This window comes from Nannospalax galili, unplaced genomic scaffold (assembly GCF_000622305.1).
Source record: "Nannospalax galili isolate Female #2095 unplaced genomic scaffold, S.galili_v1.0 scaffold1663, whole genome shotgun sequence".
In the NCBI taxonomy this organism is placed as follows: Eukaryota; Metazoa; Chordata; class Mammalia; order Rodentia; family Spalacidae; genus Nannospalax; species Nannospalax galili.
In genome coordinates, this window is record NW_008349356.1 from 140,011 (window position 1) to 166,627 (window position 26,617).

Here is a 26,617-nt window from a genome sequence, read left to right on the forward strand (position 1 = left end):
TCTTCTGTAATTCAGAAAAATGGGGTCTTTGATTGTCTAAGTGGGTTCAGGATTTTTCCCTGGCAAGAAAACAGTTCTTCTTCTAAGAAATGCTTTGGGAGGTAGGTTTTTCTAAGAACCTCTTGCTCTTTGCCGGACATAGACCATTGCTGAGTGGTGTGGCCTGGAGCGTGCTGTTCACATCCTTCTCGAGGGGAGTCAGGTAGCACCAGGACCCCTGGAAACTGTAGGATCCCTGAGGTTCCTCACAGGGTGGGGTTGAATTTCTTCACCTGCAGACAGTGATGACATTTTCCCAGGCACTGTGCTCCCCACTCTTGGCCAGGCCAGGTCTTCCAGGGACCAGGAAGTCTGTGGAGAAAACTGGGTTCGCCCTGGTCCCTGTAGGAGTAATTTCTTCCAGGCCTGAAGGAACAGAATGGCTGTCCAGGGTGTTTAGACAAAAAAAATGGGAACACAGACGTGGAGGATGCGGAATTGGAGGCGCTCCGACCTGGCAAGGGCCTTGGCAAAACATTTAGTCCCAGACTCTAGTTTTGTAGATATTGAGCCTGAGGCTTGGAAGAGCCAAGAAGACTGCTGAGCCCATGTGCTGAGTTGGTGGTAGAGACTGTCTTGCAGGCTGGTGCCCTTTCTGTCATCCATATGACACCAGTGAAGTCACCGTGTGGAAGCTGAGACTGATTTGAGTGTGCTCCCAAGGGGCAGAACTCTGCCAGGCACGAGGGTGGACGTCTCTGGGAGAATGGACTCAGTTTGACATAAGAAAGACTCCTGAAGGCTTAGAACTGTCTCCAGCGGTCAGGGCTGCTGATGGCATTTGAGTTCTCCAGCAGTGGAGGTGTGCAAGCTGAAACCAGATGGCCTTTGATGGGTGTGCAATGGGGGAGACCCTGTCCCCAGCAAGTGTGTGTAGTCTGCAGCTTCCTAAACTCCCAGGGTCCCATCTCTCCAGAGAGGCAAGGGAAGGCACAGGCCAGGAGGGGTGACTTAGGCATACCTGAGACCCCTGGGCCACCTCTGTGTATGAATGTCCAGAGGGAAAGGAGAGAGTCAAGATGGGACTGTTGGCACAAGCCTGTAATCCCAACTATTTGGGAGGCTGAGGCAGGAGGATTACAAGGGCAATATAGTGAAACCCTGTCTCAAAATAAGAAGTAAAAAGGGGGCTGAGGATATTTCACAGTGGTACAGGTTTTGTCTATAACCCTAGGTTCAATCTGGGTTCTAGGCCTGGCTTGGCCATTGCTCTTTGCTGTAGGACCTCAGACTAGCTCTCTTGGGTCCCTTTCAAGTCTCTGGCCATGGCTCTGTGGGTGGGATCCCCAATTTCCTTGGTTTCTCAAGCATGGACGGTGTCCCTCAGACCCCAAGCATGTAGTTTGGAGGAGGTGCATGTCCCTGTGAGGCCACTAGAGGCTGCTGCTGTGCTGGGTGGTGGTGCATTCTCTGCTCCTCTGCCAGACTCTTGAGACTTCCAGGCAGCCAGCCTTGATCCTGCACCAGAGGAAAGCGACTTAGGCTCTTAAATGCTGACAAGAGTGAGCCTTGGGCTCAGGTCCCAGATGGTCATCTGTGGGATGGAGCTTTGCGAAGCCAGATACAGGTCTCTAGGGAGGCAAGGCTCCAAAGCCCAGGCTATCCCTGGGCACTGCTTCAGGACCCCACAGATGTAAAGGCTGACCTATCAAACCTATCAGTTTTCCAAAGGGAAACTGAGGTCAGAAGGGGAAAGAGAAGTTCTAGGAGAGAAAGAGGAGAGGCAAGAGATCCCATTTTTACTTCCTCCAGCCAGGTTGTTGGCATGTCTGGAAGGAAATGCTGAGTCCAGCTCTGTTTGTTTCTTTACTGTTAGGAGTCTGCCATGGTTTCCATGGAAACTGGCACTGGACCCTTGGGAGGAACGTGGCACCCTGTGGTGACAGCTCAGATTTTCCTCAGCTTGGTCCATCTCTGAAGCTTTCTCTGGTGGCTCCTCCCTGTACCCTGGGGAGGGGCCACCCTGAAACTGCTGAGGAGTTTGAACCAAAGTGTTCAGGGCCAAGAGGCCCAAGTTGTGTCTGTCTGTCCCCAGGCCACGTTGCAGAATACCTGCTCTGCCAAACTTATGTGGTTGTGTAGGGGGAGGAATGCTTGCAGCTGTGTTTCTAGGGTGGGAGTGGGGCTTCCTTGTGTTGGGGTACAACTGACTGAGCCTGAAAATATTCACCTGTGAGAAGATGCAAAAGATAATGTTGATGGAGTAAACGGCATAAATGGAGACCAGAAAAGGGGAAGGAGGAGGAGGAGGAGGAGGAGGAGGAGGAGGAGGAAAGGGAAGAGGGGAAAATGAGAAGTAGACAGGTGTGTGTCATTGCCCCCCAACAGACACCTACTAAAACTAGGACCAGAGCTTCACACAGGCTAGACAAATGTTGAAACCCCAGGCCCAGAAGGTGGGTATGGAATGACACCAGGGAGCCACTGAAAGCTTGGGAGCCCATGAAAAGCATTTATGGAAGACTGCTAATGGCCACCTAGACTGTGAACTTCCTTTAAATTTATTTTATCTTTATTTTATGTGTATGAGCATTTTGCCTGCGTGTATTGCAAACCATCCATGTGTGTGCAATGCCCTTGGAGGCCTGGAACTGGAGTTATGGATAGTTGTTAGCCAAGGGGCTCCCAAGAGCAGCCAGTGCTCTTAACTACTCAGCCATCTCTCCAGACCCACAGTGAGCCTCTTGATGACAGATGGTCTGGGTTTAGATCTGTATCTTCAGCACTACGCAAGGCACAGTGAGAGGAAGGGTCTTTATAAGTTGGAAAAGTTGTGCAACCCCCATAAGAAATGAAACTATTCCTATGCATTAATGAAGTAAAAGAGCAAGACTGAAGTTATTTCCAGCCACAAGAGTAGTCAAGGGCCTCAGTGATACCTAGAGAGCCCATCTTATTTAACCCACCACAGACAGGGAAACTGAGATCAGAGAAGGGGAACAGTTTGCCTAAGAGCACAGAGAGAGTCAAGGGCAGAACAGGGACTTGAACTCTTGCCCCACCGCTCCTTCCTGGGCATCATTGCTCACTCCAAGGCTGTGTGGCTTTCAAGGTAGTTCCTAGGAGATGGGAGGAAACCTGCTTTCCCAGGTGATGGATATACATACAAGGAGGAGGTTGTAGGGTGTGGGGCTGGAACCAAGCCTTGTTGACCCTTACCAGGGCCTCAAACTCAGAGCCTGGGATTTGGCTCATCCAGAAAAATCATCTCCAGCTGAGGACCAGGGACTGTGCTGGGTAGACAGGGAAGGTAGGATGCAGCTCCAACACTCAAGGGGCTCCCAAGATGGTGGAGACATCTATAAAAAGAAAAGATACATGCTGCATAGAGTCAGGGCCAAGTTCAGGAGAGAGATTGCATAGCTTAGCTAGCAGGGAGATCCAGGAAGCTTCATGGAGGAGGTAATGGTGGTACAATGGGGAGCCTTGAGACCTGTGGAATAGTCCCTCAGAGGAAGAAAACAGGCTTAAAAGGACCCACCAGGTGTGATGGTGTGATGCACATGTGTATAATCCCAGCACTTGGGAAGTAGAAGCAGGAGGATCATGAGTTTTGGACTATCCTGGTGTCATAATGAGATACTGTCTCAAAATAAAAGAGGGCAGTGGATAGGAAGATGGCTCAGTCAGTATAGTACTTGTTGAGGACCTGAGTTCAATCCCCAGAACCTTCATAAAAAATTGGAATGTTTATAATCAGCACTGAGAAGGCAGAGACAGGTAAATCCTAGGGCTTCTTGGCCAGCTTGCCGAGTCATATCAGCAAGATGCTCCCAAGAGCAGCCAGTGCTCTTAATCACTGAACCAAGGCCCGTGAGAGACCCTGTCTCACAAAACAAGATAGATAGCTCCTGAGGAATGACCCCTGAAGTTGATCTCTGGTCTCTACATCTATACAGGTTCATGCACCCATACAAACACACACACACACACACACACACACACACACACACACACACACGTGCAAAGATGGGACCCATTCTGGACACTTTGATTTTAACTTCCAGTACAACAACGGTATGAAAAAAAGAGCAAGATACTTATACTAGTGTGAGAAATGTGTACGCTAATCATTCTGGATATATTATTTTATTCAAGACACGCAACTGCCCTATGCTGTAGGCATTATAATCTGTGGAGAAGTATGAATCCCTTCAAGGACCCTGAGACCAGAGTTTCATAACAGCTCTCACCAGCAGTGTCTCAGCCTTCCAGGCCTTGTCCCTCAAGATGGAGAGATATCTTCCCACCAGCTGTGACCTCCCATCCCAGGATAAGTCATGGACCAAATTTCTGAGCCTGTTTCTCTTGGCTCCCCAGCTTCGCCTCCCTTCCCTGGTGGCCTGAGCAGGTGGCCTTTCAGCTGGAGGCCAAGGGTAAATGAGCCAGCAGGACCAGGCCCAGCTCTGAGCTTGGGGTCACTCCAGGCCAGGGGTCGTTCCCTGCCATACCACACCATGGGACCATGGGTGTGGAGGAAGGAGGGGTTGGTGAAAGGAAGGCCGCAAGGCCTGGGGACTAGGGCTTTCACTAGATCATGTGCCCCTTGCGGCTAAGACAGTGGAAACAATCCCTATGGCCTGGAGCCTGTACACTTGTCTCCCATGCATGTCTCAGGCCTGAGAATCAAGGCGGGAGGAGGCAGAGTGAGTTCAAAAAATTATCGGTGCAGTTTGCTGAGAACTTGCACCTCATACTATCATCCCATTTGTCCCTGTATGGAAATTGGGCAGAAAGGACATCTTGCCACTAGGAAGCCATCCCCCCTAAGGCTGTACATATGATAGGGGGCAGAGGCTGGAGGGGTACTCAGGTCCCACCAAAGCTGAGGGCACCCTCTACTGCAGTCTGCTTCCTCTTTCCCTTTCCAGCTGGCCCACCATGGGCCAGAACTTGAAAGGACTGGGCAGCCAGGGATCTTGGGAACTTGGAATTTGGAGTCTGGGTCCACCCTGATTATGCTGATGAGCCTCATGGCCAGGACTCTCCCTTCCTCATCATCAGCTTCCTGGCCCATAAAAATAAGGAAGTTGGATAGGGTTGTGAAACATTTTTAAGTGGATGCCTAGAAATAGAATTCACAAAACCCACCCAGTGCAATGCTAGACTGATTTAAACGACCTGTGTTCCCAGGACCCTCACTTGACCCTGGAACTCCCAGGAACATCACTGAGCTTCTAGCCCATTTACCCCAGAGGAACAAGAGTTTTGATGAACCTGAAGCATCTCATCAGAGAAGAGCTTTCCGACTTCCCAGCAAAAGAGAGAGGAAAAGCTGCTCATAGATGAGACAGAGAAGAAGGAAGCCAAACCATCTGGCTTTTGTTTTCTCTTAGTGTTAAAACGTGTAGGGAAGGGAGGAAACCTTTGTGGGATGTTTGAGCTTTCCCTTTCTTCTTCCTCTTTTCTTTCATTCTTAAAAAGATGGCTATATCTGAATAAGAAAAGCAAGTAAAGGTCTTTAAATTTCTAAAAGCAAGTGCAAGGAGTTTTAAAAAATGCAAATGTCTTTAGTTTTCATTCGTGGTGTAATATTGCAAAGGTATCTGGTGAAGAGAAAGTCTCCCAGCTTCCGGCCGCCACTCCCTCCCCTGGACACAATCTCTTGTCCTAGTTTCTTGCTAATCCTTCTAGAGATATCCTAACATATTTTAATATATGCATAATCATGCACCAATTAACAACAGATTCATTCTGAGAAGCTCACCCTTAGTTCATTTGATCAATGTGGGAACTTAATAGGGCGTACTTGAACTAAGTCAGCTATGATACTTCTAGACAGCATAATCTTTAGGGCCACCTCATACATGTAACTCATTGTTGATTGAAATGTTATATAGAGCATAACTATGGATTTAAATATATACATTGTATATTTATGTATTTGATATGTGACAACACAGATATTTCCAGAAGATAATGATTGTTCTGAGTCTTGTTATTTTGTGTTTTTACTTACTACTTCTTGGTGAGTGCTTGTATTAATATCTAAGGTATCACATCTCTTTTTAAATTTAATTAATTAATTTTTATTTTATGTGTATGAGTGTTTTGCCTGCATATATGTAAGTGCACTTGTGTGTGCAAACCTGCAGAGGTCAGAAGATGGTGTCAGATCCCCGGGAGTTGGAGTTATAGATGGTTGTTAGCCACCATGTCGGTGCCAGGAATCGAACCTGGGTCCTCTGCAAGGGCAACCAGTGTTCTTAGCCACTGAGCCATCTTTCTAGCCTGGAATCACATCTTTTGGAAGGCCACAAAGAAACTCATTGCATGAGTGTTATAGTTAATCAATTACACTGAGTCAGAGAGTACATATGCACTTGTACTTTTGATAAACATTGTCAGTTTGTGTCCTACAGATGTGACACAATTTAGGTTCCAGCTAGCGGTGCAGGAGAGGGCCTCGTACTGCCAGCATTTTAGATTAGCCAACATTCTGAGCACTGCCAATCTGATAGGGAAAATGGCATCGACCTGAAGTCTCTGTTTGTACTTCTTTCATTATGAGGTCAAATATTTTCCATATACTTATGGATGAGCTACTTTTGTTCATTTCTTTTGCTGTGGATAGAATTTCCTGTTCTTTGCCAGTTTCTCTGTTGAGCTATTGGACCTTCATTTACTTTGCATATTAGGGAAAAGAGTTTGCTGTCTGTGATATTGTGATACTGTGCTTTCTGTCACATTTTGGTTTTTATGTGACATTGTGGGATTAATGTTATTATGTTTGTTTGTTCTACAGATCTTTATTTCTGTGTAGTCAAACTTAACCAAATTTATTGATCTTTTAACCTATACCTTCTAGAGTTTGAATCTTAAATCCAAATTACTTTCAATGAATGTCTTTCTAAAAGCAAGTTGCAAACTGGAAAGGAGAAGCATTCAATTGAGAAATCTGAGTTTATGGTCACCAGACGCTTTCCTTCTATTAACCTTGGTTTAGTGTTTTATAAAAGGAGAAAAGAGATGAATGGATTTTTCATCCATTTATCCATTCATCCACCCACCCATCTATTCATCTACCCACACACCCATCCACCCATCCATCATCTATCCATTAGTCCATCCACCTACCCATCCGTCCATCCACCCATCTATCTATCCATCCATCATCCATCCATTAGTCCATCTACCTACCCATCCATTCATCTGTCATCCATTCATCTATCCATCATCCATCCATTAGTTCATCCACCCACCCACCTATACATTCATCCATCATCTGTCTATCATCCATCTATCATCCTTTTGTCATCCATCCATTTGTCCATCCACTCACCCACCCATCCATCCACCCATTCATTCATCCATCTATCCATCTACCCACACATCCATCCATCCATCCATTCATTCATCCATCCACCTATCCATCCATCTACCCACATACCCATCCATCCTATCCATCCTTCCATCATCCATCCATCCAACCATCATCTATCCATCCACCCATCTATTCATTCATTCATTCATTCTTCTTCACTGGGCCAGACCCTGGAAATAATGAATGGTAAAGTCCTTTTCTTTATCATATATAAGTAGAAACAAGTGGCCCAACAGTGATATGATGGTATGGAGGGGGCTATTACAGAGAGCCCCAGTGTGCATGCAGGAATATTTCTGTGAAACCCCAGCAGGGAGAGCATATGGGTGTGGCAGAGGAAATAGCTTTCCCCTGAAGGAAACTTGGGTTGACTCTTAAGGAGGAGGAGTTACTGTGGGAAATAACTGGGTCAGATGGGGTGGGTGACAGAAGGAAAGTGTTTCGGGTAGAGGTGGGAGGATCTGTGACAGTGGGGGGCACTCCAGGGATTGTGCTGGTATTACCAGAAATTTGGGGCCTTCCATCTGGGCTGCCACATGTTACTGGGCAATTAGAGTTGTTTCTCAAGGTTCATAGTCATAAAATAATTGAAGAATAGACTCAGAAGAAAGTTCAAAGACAATTTTCTTAGAGTTTATAAGAAAAACCACAAGCTAGGCAAGCTGTAAATCTTGGTAGCTGCCTAGAGGAGGGAGGTCAAGAAAAGGAAGACAGAAAGCTATGGCTTTTGTAAACAACCGTATGGCAGAAAGGGGTGGGGGGGACAGCTTCAGAGAAAATGAGTCAAAAATCAGCCCAAAGTACCAGAAAAAGCATACGCGGGCTTTGGCCAGCATCCAAAAAAAAAAAGAGGAAAGGTTATACCTTTTGGAGTCAGTGCTCAGAACGACAGGCAGGCAGCCCTAACAACCTCATGATGGCTCCATCGTGACTGATCCAGGGGTGAGCTTTCTAGATAGGAAAAGTACACTATCTCATTAAAGGGATAATACTTCTTCCCATCTCTTTAGCATAGTGTTATGAATCCACCTTCCTGGGAGTGGTCCCTTGGCCAGATGAGTGGCCTATCCAAATGGAATGTTAAGTCTCTACCCAGAGATAGATTTCATTCTTTTCATTTAGGTGGCACTAAAGCTTTCTCTTTATGGGTGACAGAAGGAAAACATTTGGGGTAGAGGTGGGAGGATCTGTGAGGGGGAGGCACTCCAGGGGGCACTATGGTAGCCTTCAATGCCACTGGGTCATGTTGGGAGCAAGGCAGCATGGCTGGGTCCAGAGCACAAAGGGCCCTTCAAGCCAGTTGGTGGCAGCTGTCAGCCCTGAGGACCATGAATGGCCATGGAAGATGTCTCAGCAGGTGCCAATGTGATCAGATCTGCTGTTTTGTTGAAGGGGGGGGGCGGTGATCACTTCCATAAAATTTGTTGTGAAATACTTCCAATAAAATGTGTTTTAAAGAACACTACAATTAATACTTCCTCAAAATATTATCTGGGTTAAAAATTAAGCCCCTCACTGGTGCTGGAGAGATGGCTCAGCTGTTAAGAACACTTGCTGCTCTTACAGAGGACTCGAGTTTCATTCTCAGCACCCACATGGTGGCTCCTGTTTGTAACTCCAGTCCCAGAGGATCTAGTGCCCTCTTCTGGCACCCATGTTCACTGTAACATGTGCTGTACAAACATACATACATTCATATAAAATACAAATAATTTTAAAAATCATCATATTACTGTAATGGGAAAGTCCCCTAGACTGCTCTCAAGGCGTATCTCTGCCTCCCTTCAACATGGCAGCCTTAGCCTGCTTGTAGGCGTAGCCAGTGCCACAGTGTCTTCAAAGAGCACTTTAGCATCAGTCAGTGAAGTTGCAGGCCACCCACAGGTCCCATCTGCATGGTGGAATTACATGCACACATGAGCACAGAAGTTGCATATCAGGAAGCCTGTGGCAATATTGTGTGGACCTGTGATAGAAACCTTGCTCTCCATCACCAGAAAAGTGAATCGACCCATTGTGGCTTATTCACACCAAAGAGCACTGTGGTAAGAACAGAGTCACAGTGTCAAGGATTAACCCCAAAATTACAATGCTGAGTTAAAAAAGAACACCTGTAGATGCAGCCCACCAGCATCTATATGAGGTTTAAAAGCACACACAGCAGTTCTGCATTCTATCACGGATACAGGTTGTATAGTAAATGCATGGACAGATGCACAGGAATGGTAACATGGAAGTTGTTACCCACCTTCTCTCAGTGTTGTGGGTGGGGATGGAACACTATGGTCAGGGCACCTCTCTCTGCATCTGAGCCACACACAGACTCCCTATAGAGACCCTTCTTCTCAGTGAGGCCATAGATGTTGAGTCAACTGGAAGTTAGGCCAGCTGTGGCTTGCACATCTCCTCCCCCTCACTGGCTGGGTATTCATGTCCCAACCATCCATTCTTCATCAGTAAAAGGGAGAGTAGCAGTTGGTTCCCAGGGCTGCTATGAGGACTAAGACAAACAGCATGAACTCAAGGTCAGAGAAGACCCCATCCCAGCATAGTGGGGCAGGTCCCTGCCCATGGACTCTTTGACTGTTGTGTAAATTTAACAAAAAGTAGAAAGCGGAAAATGTTAATGCATCTTCATTTTTGACTGGGGGCTACATAGATGATTTTCTAGTTTGCTTTTCTGTTGCTGTGATAAACACCATGATCAAAAGCAACTTGAGGAAGAAGGTGTTTATTTCATCTTACATTTCCAGGTCATGATCCTTCCTTGAGGGAAGTCAGGGCAGGAACTCAAGGTAGGAGTTTGAAGCAGAAACCGCAGGGGAACGCTGCTTACTGTCTTCTCTGTGGCTTCTGCTCAGCTCCTTTTCTTGTATAGCCCAGGACCCCCTGCTTCGGGATGGCACCACCCACAGTAGGCTGGGCTTGCCTACATCAATTAGCTATCAAAATAATGCCCCTGCAGACATGTCCTCAGATCAATCTGATAAAGCAATCCCCCAGCTGAGACTCCCTCAGATACCTCTGGGCTGTATGAAGTTGAGACCTGAAGCTAAGTAGGAGAGATGGTTTTATTCAGTCACTCATTTTGATCTCCTGACCTAGCTTCCACCTGTGTTAGAGGAAGCATCTTGGCCTTGGGCTAGGGGCCTCTAGCATTTAACTGCAGCCCAGGTAGCTACCAGGAAAGTCTGCCTCATTCTGATGTTCTCCATTCCAGGTCTCCTACCCTGACCTAATTTTTGGGTTCCAGTTTTGCTTCTGAGGCTGAAGGGTGTTGCTTGTCTACTGCCCTAGAAGCACTGGGCATGTCCACCCTCCCTTATCTACCTGCCTTCCAGTGTCACTCACAATTGCCACCTGGGCTCAGGAATGCTTGCACACCACTGTGACCAGCCTGCAGGCTTCTCCCAGGGATGGTCAGAGGACCTATGGCTCCCAGACCTGGGGTCCTTTTCAGGTCATTGCAATGAGCTCTAGCAACTCTCCCCAAGGGTGCTGGTGAAAAACACAGGTTCGGGTCATGGGCTCCGGGTTTGAACCCTGCTTGTGAATCTTGCCTGCAAATTTGTTAGCTTCTGGAAGCTTTGATTTTTCTCAGAAGTAAATGGGAATAATAGTCCCTAACCTCATGGAGTTCATGTGAGTATTACATGAGCTTAATTAAGTATGAAAAGAACTTAGAGCTGTGCCTAATACAGAGAGTGAGCTGGGATGATGATGATGATGATGATGACGACGACAATGATGATGATGATGATGGTGGTGGTGGTGGTGGTGGAGGGTGCCCACCATGATGCAAAGTTCAATTACTCTAAGCTCTGGCAACACTTCCCTTTGCCCCCACTTTCCCTCTGTACCCTGAGGCACTTAAACAGAAGACTTCACTGAAAACAAAGCAACACAAACCATCCAGCTTTGTAATGCTCTCCAGGTTAATGGGGAGAACACTGTATATTCTAGGAATGTTCCAGAAATTAGTTGTAAATATATTCAAAACCATAGGTCATGACCCACTAGTGGGTAATCAAATCAGTTAATAGGCTTTTCCACCATGGATTTACTTTTAAAAAGAGAAAAACAATAGTTAAAGGGGAGAGTGAAAATATCCAGGGGCCTGGTGAGTACTAAGAGTCAATTAGTGCTTTCTAAAATGCTCTTTCTGGGTTAGATTCACGGATTTTTTTGTGTGAACTGTATATTGGGCTGTAATGTAAATAAGTGCATTTCATATTGGGGGTTGTTTGGGGAGTCATAATTTAGAAACTACAGTTTTGAAGGATTCACATGTGCTTGTGACCCCTTTGTCCTCATTTCCAGCATGGTTGAACCATGATCTCTCTTCTTTCCTGCAGGGCCGGCCTCCCAGAACCATCTGGACCTCACAGAGCTCATCGGTGTTCCTCTGCCCTCATCTGTGTCCTTTGTCACTGGCTATGGTGGCTTTCCAGCCTATAGCTTTGGGCCTGGTGCCAATGTTGGCCGCCCAGCCAGGACACTCATCCCACCCACCTTCTTCAGGGACTTTGCCATCAGTGTGGCGGTGAAGCCCAGCAGTGCCCAAGGCGGTGTGCTCTTCGCTATTACTGATGCTTTCCAGAAGGTCATCTACCTGGGCCTGCGGCTCTCCAGTGTGGAGGATGGCCACCAGCGGATCATTCTCTACTATACCGAGCCCAGCTCTCACGTGTCCCATGAAGCTGCTGCCTTCTCAGTGCCCATGATGACTAACAGGTGGAATCACTTTGCCGTGACCATCCAGGGTGAGGAGGTGACCCTCCTCATGGACTGCGAGGAGCACAGTCGTGTCCTTTTCCAGCGGTCCTCCCAGCCTCTGACTTTTGAGCCCAGTGCAGGCATCTTTGTAGGCAATGCAGGAGCTACTGGGCTAGAGAGATTTATGGTGAGTTCCAGCCCTCGCCCTACAGGTCAGAGAAGCTGTGGACACAGATCCCCACATCCCGAACAGGAACAATGATCATTGTTATTTTATTAATTAAAAAATATTTTATTTTTAATTTTATTTTATGTGTCTGAGTGTATTGCCTGTACTTTGCAAGTGCACTCCTGTCATGCAATGCCTGTGGAGGTCAGAAGAGGGCTTCGAATTCCCTTGGAACTGGACAGTTGTTAGCCGCTATGTGAATGCTGGGGTTGAACCTGGGTCCTCCGCAAAAGCAGTCAATGCTCTTGACTGCTGAGTCATTATTATATTATATTCTTTTTATTTTATGTGTATGAGTGTTTTATGTGCATGTGTGTAAGTGTACCAGTGTCATGCAGTGTCCACGGAGACCAGAAGAAGGTGTCAGATCCCCTGGAACTAGAGTTACGGACTGTTGTTAGCTGCCATGTGGGTGCTGGGAACCAAACCCTGATCCTTTGGAAGAGCAGCCAGTGCTCTTAACTGCTGAGCTGTCTCTCCAGCGCCTGTTGTGTTATTCTTATGCCCTCAAAGGCATGCATGCTAGGTAGACAGTACTCTAGGTCATGTACCCAGACCCTAGGACTTTGCCCTAAACTTAGCCTGCAGGCTTTAGACAGTACTGTGTCTGATACACTGGGTTTTCTTGTCTTAATGTCGGCATAAAAATCTCTAACCTAAGACTGAGCTTGATGGTGCAGATCTGTAATTCTAGCACTCAAGAGGCCGAAGCAGGAGGATCATGAGTTTGGGGCCAGGCTGGGATACAGAAAGCTCCAGGCCTGCCTGAGAAATAGAAGCACTGGTTAAAAAACAAATGGACTAGAGAGATGGCTCAGTGGTTAATTACCATGAAGATAGATGATTCCAGAATACTGGAATAAGAAACAACTTTTCTCTCCTCTTCTGGACAATGTGTTCTAAAACAAGCAAACAAACAAATCAGAAAACTGACTTTACCACCAGAGAGGCTTCTGTGAATACCATTCTGTAAAAAAAATCAGTAAGTGACTGGGCATGGTAACACAGGGGCAGGCAGATCTCTGTGAGATTCAGGCCAGGCTGAGCTACACAGCAAGTTCTAGGCTAGAGAGGACTATAGGGAGACTGTCTCAAACAAACAAACAATCATCATTAAGTGATCGTGTAGCACATGTGTGTTGATCCAGGGAACCGCCTGAGTGAACAAGACACACTAAGGAAGACAGGTATCCTGGCTCATGCTTATGATCCCAACACTGGCATTACCTTGATTTTCAGGCCAGCCTGAGCTACATAGTGAGTTCCAGGCTATCCTGGCCTACAAAATAAAATTCTGTTTCAAAAAACCAAACCCATGCTGGGCATGGTGGCACATGCCTTTAATACCAGCACTCGGGAGGCAGAAGCAGGCGGATCTCTGTGAGTTCAAGGCCAGCCTGGTCTACATAGTGAGTTCCAGGACAGCTGGGGCTACAGGGAGACCCTGTCTCAAAAAGACCAAAAAACCCAAAAAAACAAAAACAAAAAAAACAAAAATAAAATAAACGAACAACAACAACAAACTCCCCCAACCCCTCCCCAAAAGGTACCACTAGAGAGTTAAAGCGAATGTATTTGTAGCACAACAGGAGACTTTGGGGAGTGCTGAGGAGTTACAATCCTGTCTGCAGTTGCATGTACTTGCTCTGGTGTCTCTTGGAGATTAAGCACCAGATTTGGGAACCTTGGTGTGACTGGGGCAGGAGGCTGTTGGCAGCTCTCCTTGGGGCAAGGACATCTTGCAAGGAACTTTTGAGCTTTAGTAGGGTAGAGAAGACAGATTTCTGGGTCTGCTGCTCACTCTCAGGGGACCTGGAGATTAGGAGGCTGCTGTGGCTGTCCATGCTCAGAACACAGACTGTCTAGGGACCTTTGTGGCTAAGAGGCTCACATGGGAGCAAGCAAGAGGAGCCCCTGGTACAGAGAGCCAAGAAGACACTTGGTATTGCTGTCAAAGCCTTGGGTAGCACATTCTCAAGCTGGTCCTCTCTCTCCTGCATTCAGGAATATTCATCTTCTAAGGACAGTGTGAAGTACACATGTAACTTGTGCCTTTTGATTCCTCTGTTCCTCAGGGCTCCATACAACAGCTCACTGTCTACACTGACTCCAGGACCCCCGAGGAGCTGTGTGAAGCCCAAGAGTCCTCAGTGAGTTCTGACCCCATCCCCCAGCACCCTGCACCCCCCTGCCCCAGTTACAGGAGGACCGGGCACCCAGCCATTCTCCCCCTCAGCATCATGCCGTCTAAAAGCCTCTCGCGGAGGCCAGCACTGTCCCAAGTCCTATTTTGGGCTTTTGGCTTTATTTCACTTTTTAAAGTGCTTCAGCTATCTCCTTGGTGTGGGGGTTGTGCATCTTATAAGGTGTTCCTGTGGCTGTGGCAGTCAATGGCCTGGTTTTCTGCCTTCCTGCCAAGAAGGGTGTCAGGATTCTAAAATCAGAGTTAAAATGCTAAGATATTCTGGGTGTAAAGTCCTATAAAAATGAACCTAAATTTAGGTTCGTTATATGCTTGGCAAATGAATCAATTCCTAAGTTGGGGTGGAGTGGGGGCCAGAAAGGAAAGATAGCTCCCTCCCTCCTTTCTCTGCTTTCCTCCCTCCTTCCCTCCCTCCAGGATTTGCTGGTAGGTGACAGCCCTGGGTAGAGACTGAAAATAAAGGGATACTTTGGGAGCTCTCCCCTCCTCTGCTGCTGGCACACATACATAGACCAGAATACAGCAATAGAGCCTCAGCCCAGACTCAGCAGGTCAGGCAAGAGGAGGAGCTGGAAGCAAGCTGGGAAAGCAGCCTTCCAGCAACAGCAGCACCTTGCCAAAGCCAGGCACAATCAAGGGTGTTCCTCCTCAGGACTCCTGTCGCTCCTTGAGAGATTTCAACTCCCAAACAAATTAGAAATTGATTTCATAAAATTTGTGTTTTAAAACATCTGTACATCGAAGGTGGGATTTGGCCCTGTCTGAATGTCTGTACCCCGAGCCTGGAGAGGGAATACCGGATATGGTCATACATTCATGCCTGTACTTTGTTCATGTTGAAGACGTAGAAACAGCCTAGGAGTCCCAGAGCATGGGCTCCATTGCATGGTCGGTGCACAGGCTCCTGAGCTGGCTGAGCAGGTTAGCTATGAAGTTAGGCAACACCAGGAGGCCACACTTGGTGAGTGCATCTGGAAGTGATTCCATGACAGCCTTGCACAGACTGGGAGCAAAGGGAACCTGGGCACAGTGGAAGATCATGTTAGACAGACTGTAGAAATGCAGTGTGAAAGAAAATAGCCAACTGTGCACACTGCACACATGCTGTGTCCTCACCCCTACTCTGTCTATGATGAACACACGTGCACATGCAGTCACATACATGCACCCACATGCATATACCTTACATGCATATATACACATGCAAACACATACACACATACATGGACACCCCCATATGTACATACACACATCCACATACATACATGCACACTTTGTACATACATGTCTATGAATGTACACATGCACACACCACACACACTGTACACACATTTCACATACATGCACACATGCATGTATACCACACATATGCATGTGCACGATATAAATATACATGCATACATTCACATAATACACAATTTATGCACAACACACATGCATGTATGCAAATACATATATACGCACATACATTGTATGTACCCACATACATGCACATATAAATGTACGTACATGTGAACACATGCACACACACTTCCTCAGAAGGAGTCTGTTTGTTAGTCTCTGACCTTTCTGGGTGCCACAGTCGTATGTAACCTGCTCTTCCACTCTGTGCAGCATGGTTTGTCTCCCCACAGGCATCTGGAGAAGCCAGTGGGTTTCAGGAGATGGATGAAGTTGCTGAGACCCTGGAAGCCGTCACCTACACTCAAGCCCCGGTGAGCATGGAGTGCTGACTCTGTGGGTGGGTCAGCTGTTCAGGCTGTTTTCAGATCTGTCAGGTTAAGTACCACTTCCTTTGGGAAGGTCAGGAGAGTTCTTTGCAACTCCACCCCCATGCCCAGCCAAGCATACCAGCTACTCAGGGCTCCCTGTGCATATGGCCGTGAAGCTGTGCAAAGGGAGATGTACTCTGTGGCCTTGGAGAACTTAGCCCCTCTGAAGGTCAGGTCAGCTCTCTGCTACAGAGTGGTAATAACAGTTCGATCTCAGGGTGTTGGAGAGTTAGGGGAGGCAGGCAGGGGTGAGTCTAAGAAAGAGCCTGGCTTGAGGGAATGACCCTGAATGATGCCCACTGTTACCTTGGCCCCATGGGAAAGGCAGTCCTCTGCCTGGTGTCTACATCTCTCCCTCCTGGGAATGGACCTTGTGGCTGAGGAGGAAGCAGTTCCAAAGTCCTGAGTCAGAGTTTGGGGATTGCAAGGAGCCTATGGTTGGCTGGTTTGTTGGTTTGTTGGTTTGTTGGTTTGTTGGTTTGTTTTTGAGAATAGCAAAGAACACTTGAGTTTCCAGCAGAGAAAGCTCCCAGGCCGGGCTCAGGCACTGTGAAGGCGCTTCTGATAGAAGAAAGCAGGGAGATAGAAATACAGCAGAGACTACAGATTATAGACCTCAGGCAATAGGGGTATGGGTATGGCAGAGTAGAACCCTAGTCTGCTAGCAGTAGAAAGACTTAAACAGAAATGTACATCAAGGGGCTGGAGAGATGTCTCAGCAGTTAAGAGCACTGGTTGCTCTTACAGAGGACTCAGGTTCCATTCCCAGGACCTACATGGTGACTAACAACCGTCCTTTACTCCAGTCCCAGGTGCATCTGAGACCCTCTTCTGACTTCCATGGGCATTGTACAACACGGATGCACTTATGTACATACAGGCAATGCGCTCATACATATAAGATAAAAATAATAAATAAAATAGTTTTTTAAAAGAAATGTACATCAAACTGCCCATATTACAGATGGGCAGACTAAGATCCAAACAGGGCACCTGAGCAAGCTGGACTAGAGCACAGGTCTTCTGATGTCCACCCATGAGTTCATGGCCTGCGTGGGATCACATCCAATCTTGGCTGGGATGGAGAAGTCAAGGGTCCAGGAGCCTGCATATTTAAGATGGGATAGTGGCTGCTTGGGGGAAGAGTCGGAGTTTGTGTGCCCATCAGTCCTAGTTATGCACTGGCCTGTCCCAGGTACAGGGTAGCAGGCCACAGAAATGTGGTCCCTTGGGGCTCTGAGCATAAATGCTTTTTTCTGTTGTAACAGTCCACAACTCAGAAGGAGGCTAACTCAGCAAGAGGTGGCAACAACCCCAGGGAGAGGCAGGAAAGGACATCAGGGTTTGAAAGTGTGAGAGGCTCACAAGGGTGGAAGTAGGACAGGCGTTCAGGAGGGGGTGACAGAGCTAGCCAGTTTGGGACAGGCAGAAAGGGGGAAGAGGCTGGGGTGTCTGTGGATGTAATGTCATGTCACTCCCTTCAAGCGAGATGACATCATCCATTGCACAGATGTAGAAATGGGTACCCAAGAGCACCAAAAGCTTTTCAGGGTCAGATGGTAGCAGAGTCAGGAAACAAGCTACCTGGTCCTCTTTCCAAGACATAAGGGGCAGCATCAGCCCAGGGTGTGACATCAGTCCAGAGAACTACAGGAGGAAGGTGGCTGGAGGAGTGATGTACTTGGGGGCCCTCTGCGGTGGTCCATTCTTTCCTTTCTCAAGTTCTTGTCCATTTGGGAGAAGTGGTGTATATTCACTTTTCATCCAGGGTGGGTCCTGGATGAAATCCACTGGCTACTGGTCTCCAACAAGAGACCTAATCTCTCCAAGACTCAGCTTCCCCTGTGTCCATGGAGCACACCTGTTGGGCAAACTGACTGCAACAAATACTCAGTCCTTGGCACTCAGCATCAGTGGGTGAAGGCTTGTGGTATTCAGTGCCTATAGCCAGGTAAGGATTCTGGAAAGTCAAGGAAGCATTATCTCAGGGCTAAACTCAGTGTGGCACACTGTAGGCACTTTGTTCCTCTTGGGGGCCCCTATACATCTGCTTCCTGATGGTTCCCAACACTCACATGATTGATCTCATCCCCAGGTCCTTCTGTTCTTCAGCATCCCTCCACCTATGCACAGCTCACTCTACCAGGTCACTGAGCTGCCTTTTAGTGTCATTTGCTGAGAGACTTCTGTAATCTATTCTGTAGGAGGGCACAGAGCAACCAAAGCTTGTCAAGGTCATCCAGCCTGAAGGTGAGAGAGCCAGGTCTCAGGCTGCAAACCTTGGTCACCTATCCTGAAGTGTTTTGTGACTCTTTTTGGAAGTCACTACTCCAGAACAGGAATTTCCCTTTGTCTCAGATTGTCCCCTCCTTTCTCTGTCTGGTTTCTTTCTTGGACTGAATCTCACTTCCCTATGCTCAGCCTTCCCAGCCTGGCACCTTGCAGGACTTGGGCCCTAACTAGTGAACTCAGACAGGGACCATCTGCCAGCCCTTCCTCCCCTTGCCTGTTTGGGGCCAGAGCCTTTGCCGCCCTGTTCCTGTCTTGCTATGGACGGTGGCTATGGACATACCTTCGATTTCTGGAAAACTTTTCTTGTGGAGAGTTAGGTTCATTCCTATTTCTCATCCCTAGTTGTACATGCAAGTCATCTGCTCAGGTGTGTGGCAGGAAGAGGGAACAACAGAGGGGGAGTCTTTAGTAGTCTCCTGGGCTGCTGCTCTGGGCATTCAGTGTGTCTAGAGTGAAGTCCAAGAATCTGATTGACAAAGAACTCTGCAGGTGGTTCCCAGCCACAGCCAGGGCCCTCTTCCAGGCACACCCAAGGGCTCCCAATTCCTCAGACACACCGTCTGGGGTTTTCTCCTGTCAGCCACATGCAGTTCTGTCTGCCTGGAGCTCCCCTTCCACACCCGCTCCTGCCTTTCCTTCCTTCTGGCAAATTTCCACTTACCCTTCAGGATCCAGGCCACATCCTCTTCTTAGAGGCTGCTCCTGCCACCCCTTCCTCCCCAATTTGGCTCTTGCTTCAGTCACCCTATGTGTCCCATGAAATCAGTTGCTTGAGTATGGTCTGTGCCTCCTCTGTGCTCTGACAGTGGAAGGGCAAACACTGTGTTCTTCATTCCTTTCTCCAGCCCAAGGGATTAGCCAAGAACTTGGTACCCATTAGGGCTACAGGACCTATGTGTGGAATGAGTACATCTGCTTGTGTGACTATGAGAGCAGGCTCAGAACCAGTCTCATAGTAACTTGAAAAGTTACTAAAGTCTTTCGACTTTATTCTGACACCGTCACAGGTCATACTTGGTCCCTCATCCATACTACCTCCGAAATCAACAGCCATATGCTTGAGACAAGATATCTCATTTTCTTTATCCATGGAGAGTCAGCTCCCTGGAATCTCATCTTGCTCTGGAGCAGGGCCCAGGTGTCTGTGACTGCCTGGCTGAGATTCACTGTTAGATTTTGGAAGGACTGGAGTCAGGGACTTCACTGAGACCCAACCTGGGGCCACCTTGAATGACAGATCCTTGTCCTACTGTTTGCCTCAGTCTCACCTGCTCCAGGCATCTGTCCCTAGGCCCATGTGTCTTACAAATCACTGTTACTTCTAGCCACTAACACCCACATGGTTAGAGCTTGGCTTAATACCATCATGGAGCCATGGGGAATGGCTCCTCCTGGACCCCTCAAGAGAGGGTACACATCCCAGTGTAAGACTGTTTGCTTGCTCTGCTAGCTCAACATGTAGCTGGGAGAGGTGAGCTAGTTCTTGATGGTCTTTGCTGCTTTTCATGGGAGGGCACTCTTTCAGCACCCCACCTACTTCCTGTCTCCTGAGCTTCTTTAGGGTCCCCATCCTGGCATCCTGGCCTGGGCCTCAGTATCCCTAGTCCACACTCTCCCAGCCTAGCACCCTCAGCACTGTTCCGTGGTCCCTGGATCCACACCTGTCTCTCTATGGATTCACCCTCTCTTGTGCTGCCTCCACAGGCTCTGGCCTGCAGCTTTCCTTCAGCCATGACTCTGGTCCACCTCAGGTGGTTGGGACCTGATGCCACTAATCCTCCCTTCATGCTGTTTTCTGGAACTTTGCTCCCTTTTCAAGGTCTGGCTCCTTACAGCCTTCCCACATATCTTTGTCCTGGAGATGATACACTACCAAAATCAGCAGTGATGTCTGTGACCCTTGGCATTCAGGGTTGTCATTTTCTGGTTTTCTTCATTTCCACCTGTGACTTTCCAGTAATAAGGAATATCTAGAATATTTCTTATTGTCCCCGTTGTACAGACGAAGAAGCTAAGGCTCAATGGTGTCATATACTTTGCCCCAAACAACTAAGTTGCTAAGCAGAAAACAAACATTTGACTCAAATCTGACTGTAAGGATTGAACCATGAAATCTGAAGTCATGGGGCTCCTGAGAATCCTCTCTGTTCTGGCAGACCAGTGATGGACCGCTGTTTACACCAGGGATTCTATTAAGGAAAGAACCTATCTTTCTTAGTACATATAAGTAGCATTTCAGTAAACAAGTGAACACGGAAATCTTAGCATCTTAACACAGCAAAGATTTGTTTCTTTTCCATATAACAAGTTTAACTCCAGGTCCTTCTGTTCAACCCTCCATCCTCCCCAGCAACCTGGAGCTTAGAAAGTAATGAGATTGAATGCTGACAGCCCTGGGTCTTAAGGAATCTTCCCAGCACCTGCGGGTGATGTGACACTTAGGATCAGCATCGAATTTCCTAGGTCCTTCAACTCAACCCTCCAACCTCCCCAGCAGCCTGGAGCTTAGAAAGTGATAAGATTGAATCCTGACAGCTCTAGGTCTCATGAACGGCCCCCAGCATCTGAGGGTTATGTTGCTACACTTAGGATCAGCATGGAGTTTCCTGCCTGAATTTTCAAATTGCTCTGTTTCCATCTGTTGGGTTTTGTTTTTCCCTAGTTGGTAAGGTCAGTTAAGACTGTACCTGGCTTTGGGGATGCTATAAAAGTGCTGAAGCTTCCTTGGAAGAAAACAACACACATCTACCACTGTCAGAGCCTTCTCTGCTAGTGCTTCTCTGGGGTTGGGTTTGCAGGGTGTTACCAGGGCAGCCTGGTTCACTGATCTGTCTATTCAGACATTTCTGCATCCAACAAATCTTTATGGACATCTCTGTGCTGTCCTGGGATTTGGGGATTGCAGAAGTGTGGTACCAGTGCTCAGAGACTTTAGTTTGAGATGAACAGTGTCTCTCTGGAAAGCGAATGAGACTGAGTTTCCTCTAGCACACACAACTTTCAGGCCTGGCAGGAGCCATGTTACCCAGGGACACAGCCAGCAGGTCTAGGCGTTCCAGGATTATTCGAGATTCTTTGGATAAATTATTTTCCATCTTTTTTTTTCTGTTTCACTATTAAGTAAATCCTCCTGGGTCTCATTTTTCCTCCCTTCAGCCTAAAGAAGCCCACGTTGAACCCATAAGCATGCCTCCTACTTTATCTTCTCCTGCTAAAGACACAGAGCTTTCTGGTGAACCTGTGCCAGAAGGGACCCCAGAAACCAACTCAAGCATCATTGGGCACAGCAGCCCTGAGCAAGGCAAGTCCTGACATATATGGTGGTTTTTCATTGAGTGATCACATACATGCAATATTCAGAACTGATTTACCTTTCCTTCACCCTTCAAGGTGAATAGTTGACCTCACTTTATAGACAGGATGGGGAAATTGAGTCACAGAGAAATTAAATAATCCAGCCAAGACCATGGGATCTGTAAATGGTAGATCTGGCACTTAATCTCCAATGCCTGAGCTTCTAATCTCCAGATGCTGCCTCTTCTCTCCCTACAAGGCAACCCAGGGAGGAGACAGGGTTCTGGTCTCCATCTGGTCCTCTGCTCCTGCTCCCCAGTCCATAGGAGCACCTCAAAGGCCCAGAGAGCAGTCAAGATCCTCCAAGCAGCAGCGACATGTACTCAAGGCCAGAGGTTGTACTTTCCCAGAGGCTGGTCACTCTAGACTCTAGTGAAGCCAAGGCCAGAGGTCCTAGCAGTGCTGCTCCTAGTAGAGAAGACAACAAAGCACCCACAGCAGGGATGATGGAGCAAATCCATGTCCTTCGTTCGTGTGGCCCTGACCCTGGTGATCCTGATGATCTAACGACGAAGGGACATGCTTCTGGGGTACTCACCAAACATATAGACACATCTGTGTATAGTATGTATGTTAAGTAAGAATTAATTATGTAGGACATGATTATGGTGTATTTGCCCAAAGAGCAAAACTCTATGCTGCAGTCATCACTTTGAATACACGTAATCATTTCTATTTGTATTTAGTTATGTAGATCAATGTGGAGATACATTACCCACTCGTCATAACATGTAAGAATATGGTACCAGCAGTTGTCTGTGTGTCATAGTATTGCACGTGGTATGGATTTTCTTTATTGGACTGCTACATTTCAAAAGTCTTTTAAAATAATACTTTTATTTTTGCTACTACTAATGAATGTTATCTTAATGACTGAACTTGGTAAGTCTGTGGGTAAGACACATAAACAGTACTAGACATAAAGAGCATAATAATTTAATAAAGTGACAATGAAGCCATGGAGTCTTGAAGATATGGCCGTGGGAAGCCTGGGGAGGGGGGCAGGAGGAGCCTAAGACAGCTTTGAAGGAAGTCCTGTCTGGCCACCTATTTGCTGTTGGCCTGGGGCCTTGCTGAGACTTCCAAATCTTCTTGACTTCTGGGAGTTGCAACCATCCTTGCCTCCGGGTAAATGAGGAGATCAGATGCCCTGTGGTTTCTCTGTTCTTGGCAATGGTTTATGAGTTGCAGATAATGTAGTCCTGGGTGCACTTGGATCTCTGAATGAGGATCAAGGGATGAGGCAGGACAGTGGGGTGGCTTTTCCTGTCTGAGGAGACTGAGTCTCCCACTTGAACCTCTTACCTGTACTTTGTCACCTAAGTGATAAAAGGCCAAAGAGAAACCTCAGAACTGTCAGACATGTTCCTTTTCTTATTGCATAGACAGCCCAGATGGTGGAGAGAAAGCAGTGTGCCCCCCAAGTGCTATTCTGGGTGAGGAACGTGCTGCAGTATTTGTACAATGTATTCCATGCTTCACTGACAGCATCTGCTCAGCGCTATCATTCTAGAGTGAGGCCTGAGAGGGCTAGAGGCCCAGTGGCTGTTTGTACAGAGCCCCCTGGTGGTCAGAGCAGAGAGGACTTGGGCATGAGATAGGACTGGATGGACCACTCCTGGAGTCATGTGGTTCAAATGCTTGGCAGCACAGGGTCTACTGGAGAGTCCAGCAGGTCCTGAAACAACATTTTGACAAGACAGTGTCTTGACATTGGGGCATGTGTGCCACGTGTGTGAAAAAGGTCTGGCCCAGACGCAGGCATGCGTGGCTTCACAGCCCCTTCCAGCGGTTAATCTGCGACTTTACTCTTCTGCAGAAAGGGTATACCTAGGAATCACACCTGATGGCACAGGATTTAATCCCAGCCAGTTAGGAAGATCAGGAAGCAGGACGATCATAGGTCTTCCACCTAGGCTATAGAACAAGTTCAGGGCCACTCTGGGTGATTTAGTGAGATCCTTTCTCAAAATAAAAATGCAAAAAGCTGGCGATACAGCTCAGTGGTACTTACCTAGCATGCAGGAGATGTTGGGCTCAGTCCCCAGAACTGTTGATGATGATGATGATAAAATAATATGTTTAAAGTGCTGATCAGAACAGGACACCTGCCATAGGGTGCTATCAAGGGAGCTGAGAACATGGAATTCTGATTTGTCAGATGATGTAATGGTTCCTCAAGTGAGACAGCTTGGTTAGCAAGATTAAAGGACAGTGTGCATAGTACATGTGGCCTAGTCATAGAAGCGTGCATCCAATTTAGTATCATTTCTTCTTTTAGGATTCCATTTGTCTTTTTAAATCTCCCACCAAAAAAGAGCATGTGGTAACAATTCAATTCATATAAAGGTGTATGTATAACAACAGCAAACCATAGTTTCCTCTTTCAGGTCTTATTATCTGGAAGAAATTAACATTAGTCACCATGTCTTAGCCAGGCAGATAGATAAATATATAGACACCTATACATGTATTATGTATGTTAGATAATAATTGTTATGTAACATGAGTATTTTATAGAATAATCACAAGTAAAGATGATAAAACATGTACCTCATAAGCAGTTTTTTTTCCTGTTCCTCAAATATAGAACTTCCGTGCCAATGAGTATTTATTAATTGCTTACTATGTACCAGGGGCTATCCACAATGCTTTCCATGCACCGACTAGCACTCATGATGCACAGTCCTCAGAACAGCCCTATGAGGTAGGAATTATGATCCCTGTTTACAGATGAGGGATTTGAGGCACAGGTTAAGCAACTTGCCCCAGGTCACATTCTGGGAAGTGTTAAAGCTGGATTCCAGGCAGCAGACGATTATAGAGCCCATGATGGAAACCCCCAGGTCCTAAGGTCTTGCCCTGTTCTCTAAGATGGCTCTTTCCTCTTCATCCTGAATTACAGAATCTTGGACACCTTCCCAAGTTAGTAGGTTAAGTGTTGTCTCATTCTCTTCCAAGTCTGCAAAATGTAGTTTCTGATGTCACAATTTCTGCTTCCTGTAGGGTCTGGTGAGATCCTGAATGACACACTGGAAGTCCCAAGTTCTGAGGATGGCTCAGGGGCTGGGGCCTTGCTGGGTATCACTGAAGGTCGGGTGAGTGGTAAATTTTATTTGCTAGACTAGTAGTGGATGTGTTTGCTTATTTCACATTTGATAGTGACTGGGGCACTGAGAGGGTTTTAGTTGAAGGTCATCAAGGCTGATGCTGTCAGGGCTGGGGAGATAGCTCAGCAGTTGGGAGCACTGGCTGCTCTTGCAGAGAACCCATATTAGGTTTCCATCACCCACACGACAGCTAACAGCCATCCCTAACTTTAATTCTGGGGGATCTGACACCCTCTTCTGGCCTCTGCCAGCATTGCATGCACATGGTACACTTACATGCAGGCAAAACACTCATACACATAAAAGAAAAATAAAAGGCTGATGCTGTCAGGGCTGGGGAGATAGCTCAGCAGTTGGGAGCACTGGCTGCTCTTGCAGAGAACCCATATTAGGTTTCCATCACCCACACGACAGCTAACAGCCATCCCTAACTTTAATTCTGGGGGATCTGACACCCTCTTCTGGCCTCTGCCAGCATTGCATGCATACACATAAAAGAAAAATAAAAGAGACTGACACTGCCCTCCTAGGATGGTGGCGGGCTCCAGGGGTACACCAGGACAGGTGGAGGAGATGCAGCCCCAGCTTGTCCTCACTCCTGCCTGGGGACAAGTGCAGGGTCCTCATGGTCATGACTACCTTTTGCCACAGCTCCTTAGGACAGAATCACAGCAGCTGCAGGTGTGTCCACACTGTTGCTTAGCAATTGTCTTCCACACCTGCAAAGCCAGCTTTGGAAATGCTTGATTCAGTAAGGGCACAAACTAAAGCAGGGGTAGTGTTCTCACAGTGACCTGCCCTAACCCACCGTATTGATTCATTCCTTCCCTGTCCGGATTAAAATCTCAGACAGCTCTGATTCTTGGAACTCTTCTAGTCACTGTCTGGGAACAGTTATTTTAGACCTCTGGTATAGAACAGTATCAAAAATTTAATAAAACATAAATATAGTCTTTCTCTACATATGCTGGCTTGTGGCAAACCAGGAATCTGTAGGGAAGGAAACTGGATTAGGGTTTTCTTCTGTTTGCTTACCTCTTTCTTGTCCCAACTCCCTGTGACTTCCCTTCTACCTTAGCTGTTTTTAACATCTGCATGGGCTGGCCCACCTGGAAAACAGGGCACAGCTGTCCATGGTGGATCATATTGTGACCTGGACTTGACTATGGGTGATACCTGAGTCCTGGGACTTTTTCTCAGGGCTTTGGGGTTGCCTGGAGGTCCTCCTGTGGGAGACTGAAGACCAAAGTTCCACTGCTGGCCTTTTAACTCCTGGTGGGGCTTCCTTGTCCCGGGTGGTACCCTGAGCTCTGTGGTCCATTCCAAAATGACTTTAGCCAGTTCCCCATGAAGAGGTCTCACCCTGCTTATCCACAGTAAGACAGCTACAGATGGGTTCCCTCAGCTTCTCCCTTCCTCTGAAACTGGATGCCCTACTTCTACCTTTTATCTTTCATTGGAGAGAACCTCGAGTCAGTCCTTATGTCTCCCAAACCAAACCCGAGTGAACACATACCCAGCTTACCAAAGGGCCAAGCCAGAGCTCGGTTGGGAAGAGCCAAGCCAGAACTCCCTGAA

The 26,617-nt window shown here is 47.2% G+C and overlaps 1 protein-coding gene across 1 annotated transcript in view; it reads left to right on the forward strand.

Moving 5' to 3' along the window:
• Positions 1–26,617, forward strand: part of Col15a1 (collagen type XV alpha 1 chain) — a 111,309-nt gene that overhangs the window by 26,470 nt on the left and 58,222 nt on the right. Inside the window, exons 3-7 of the mRNA XM_008846745.3 lie at positions 11,719–12,266; positions 14,384–14,458; positions 16,146–16,226; positions 21,732–21,876; positions 24,936–25,027. Of these exons, the coding sequence (XP_008844967.1) occupies positions 11,719–12,266; positions 14,384–14,458; positions 16,146–16,226; positions 21,732–21,876; positions 24,936–25,027 (941 nt within the window). The remainder of the gene's footprint in view (positions 1–11,718; positions 12,267–14,383; positions 14,459–16,145; positions 16,227–21,731; positions 21,877–24,935; positions 25,028–26,617) is intronic.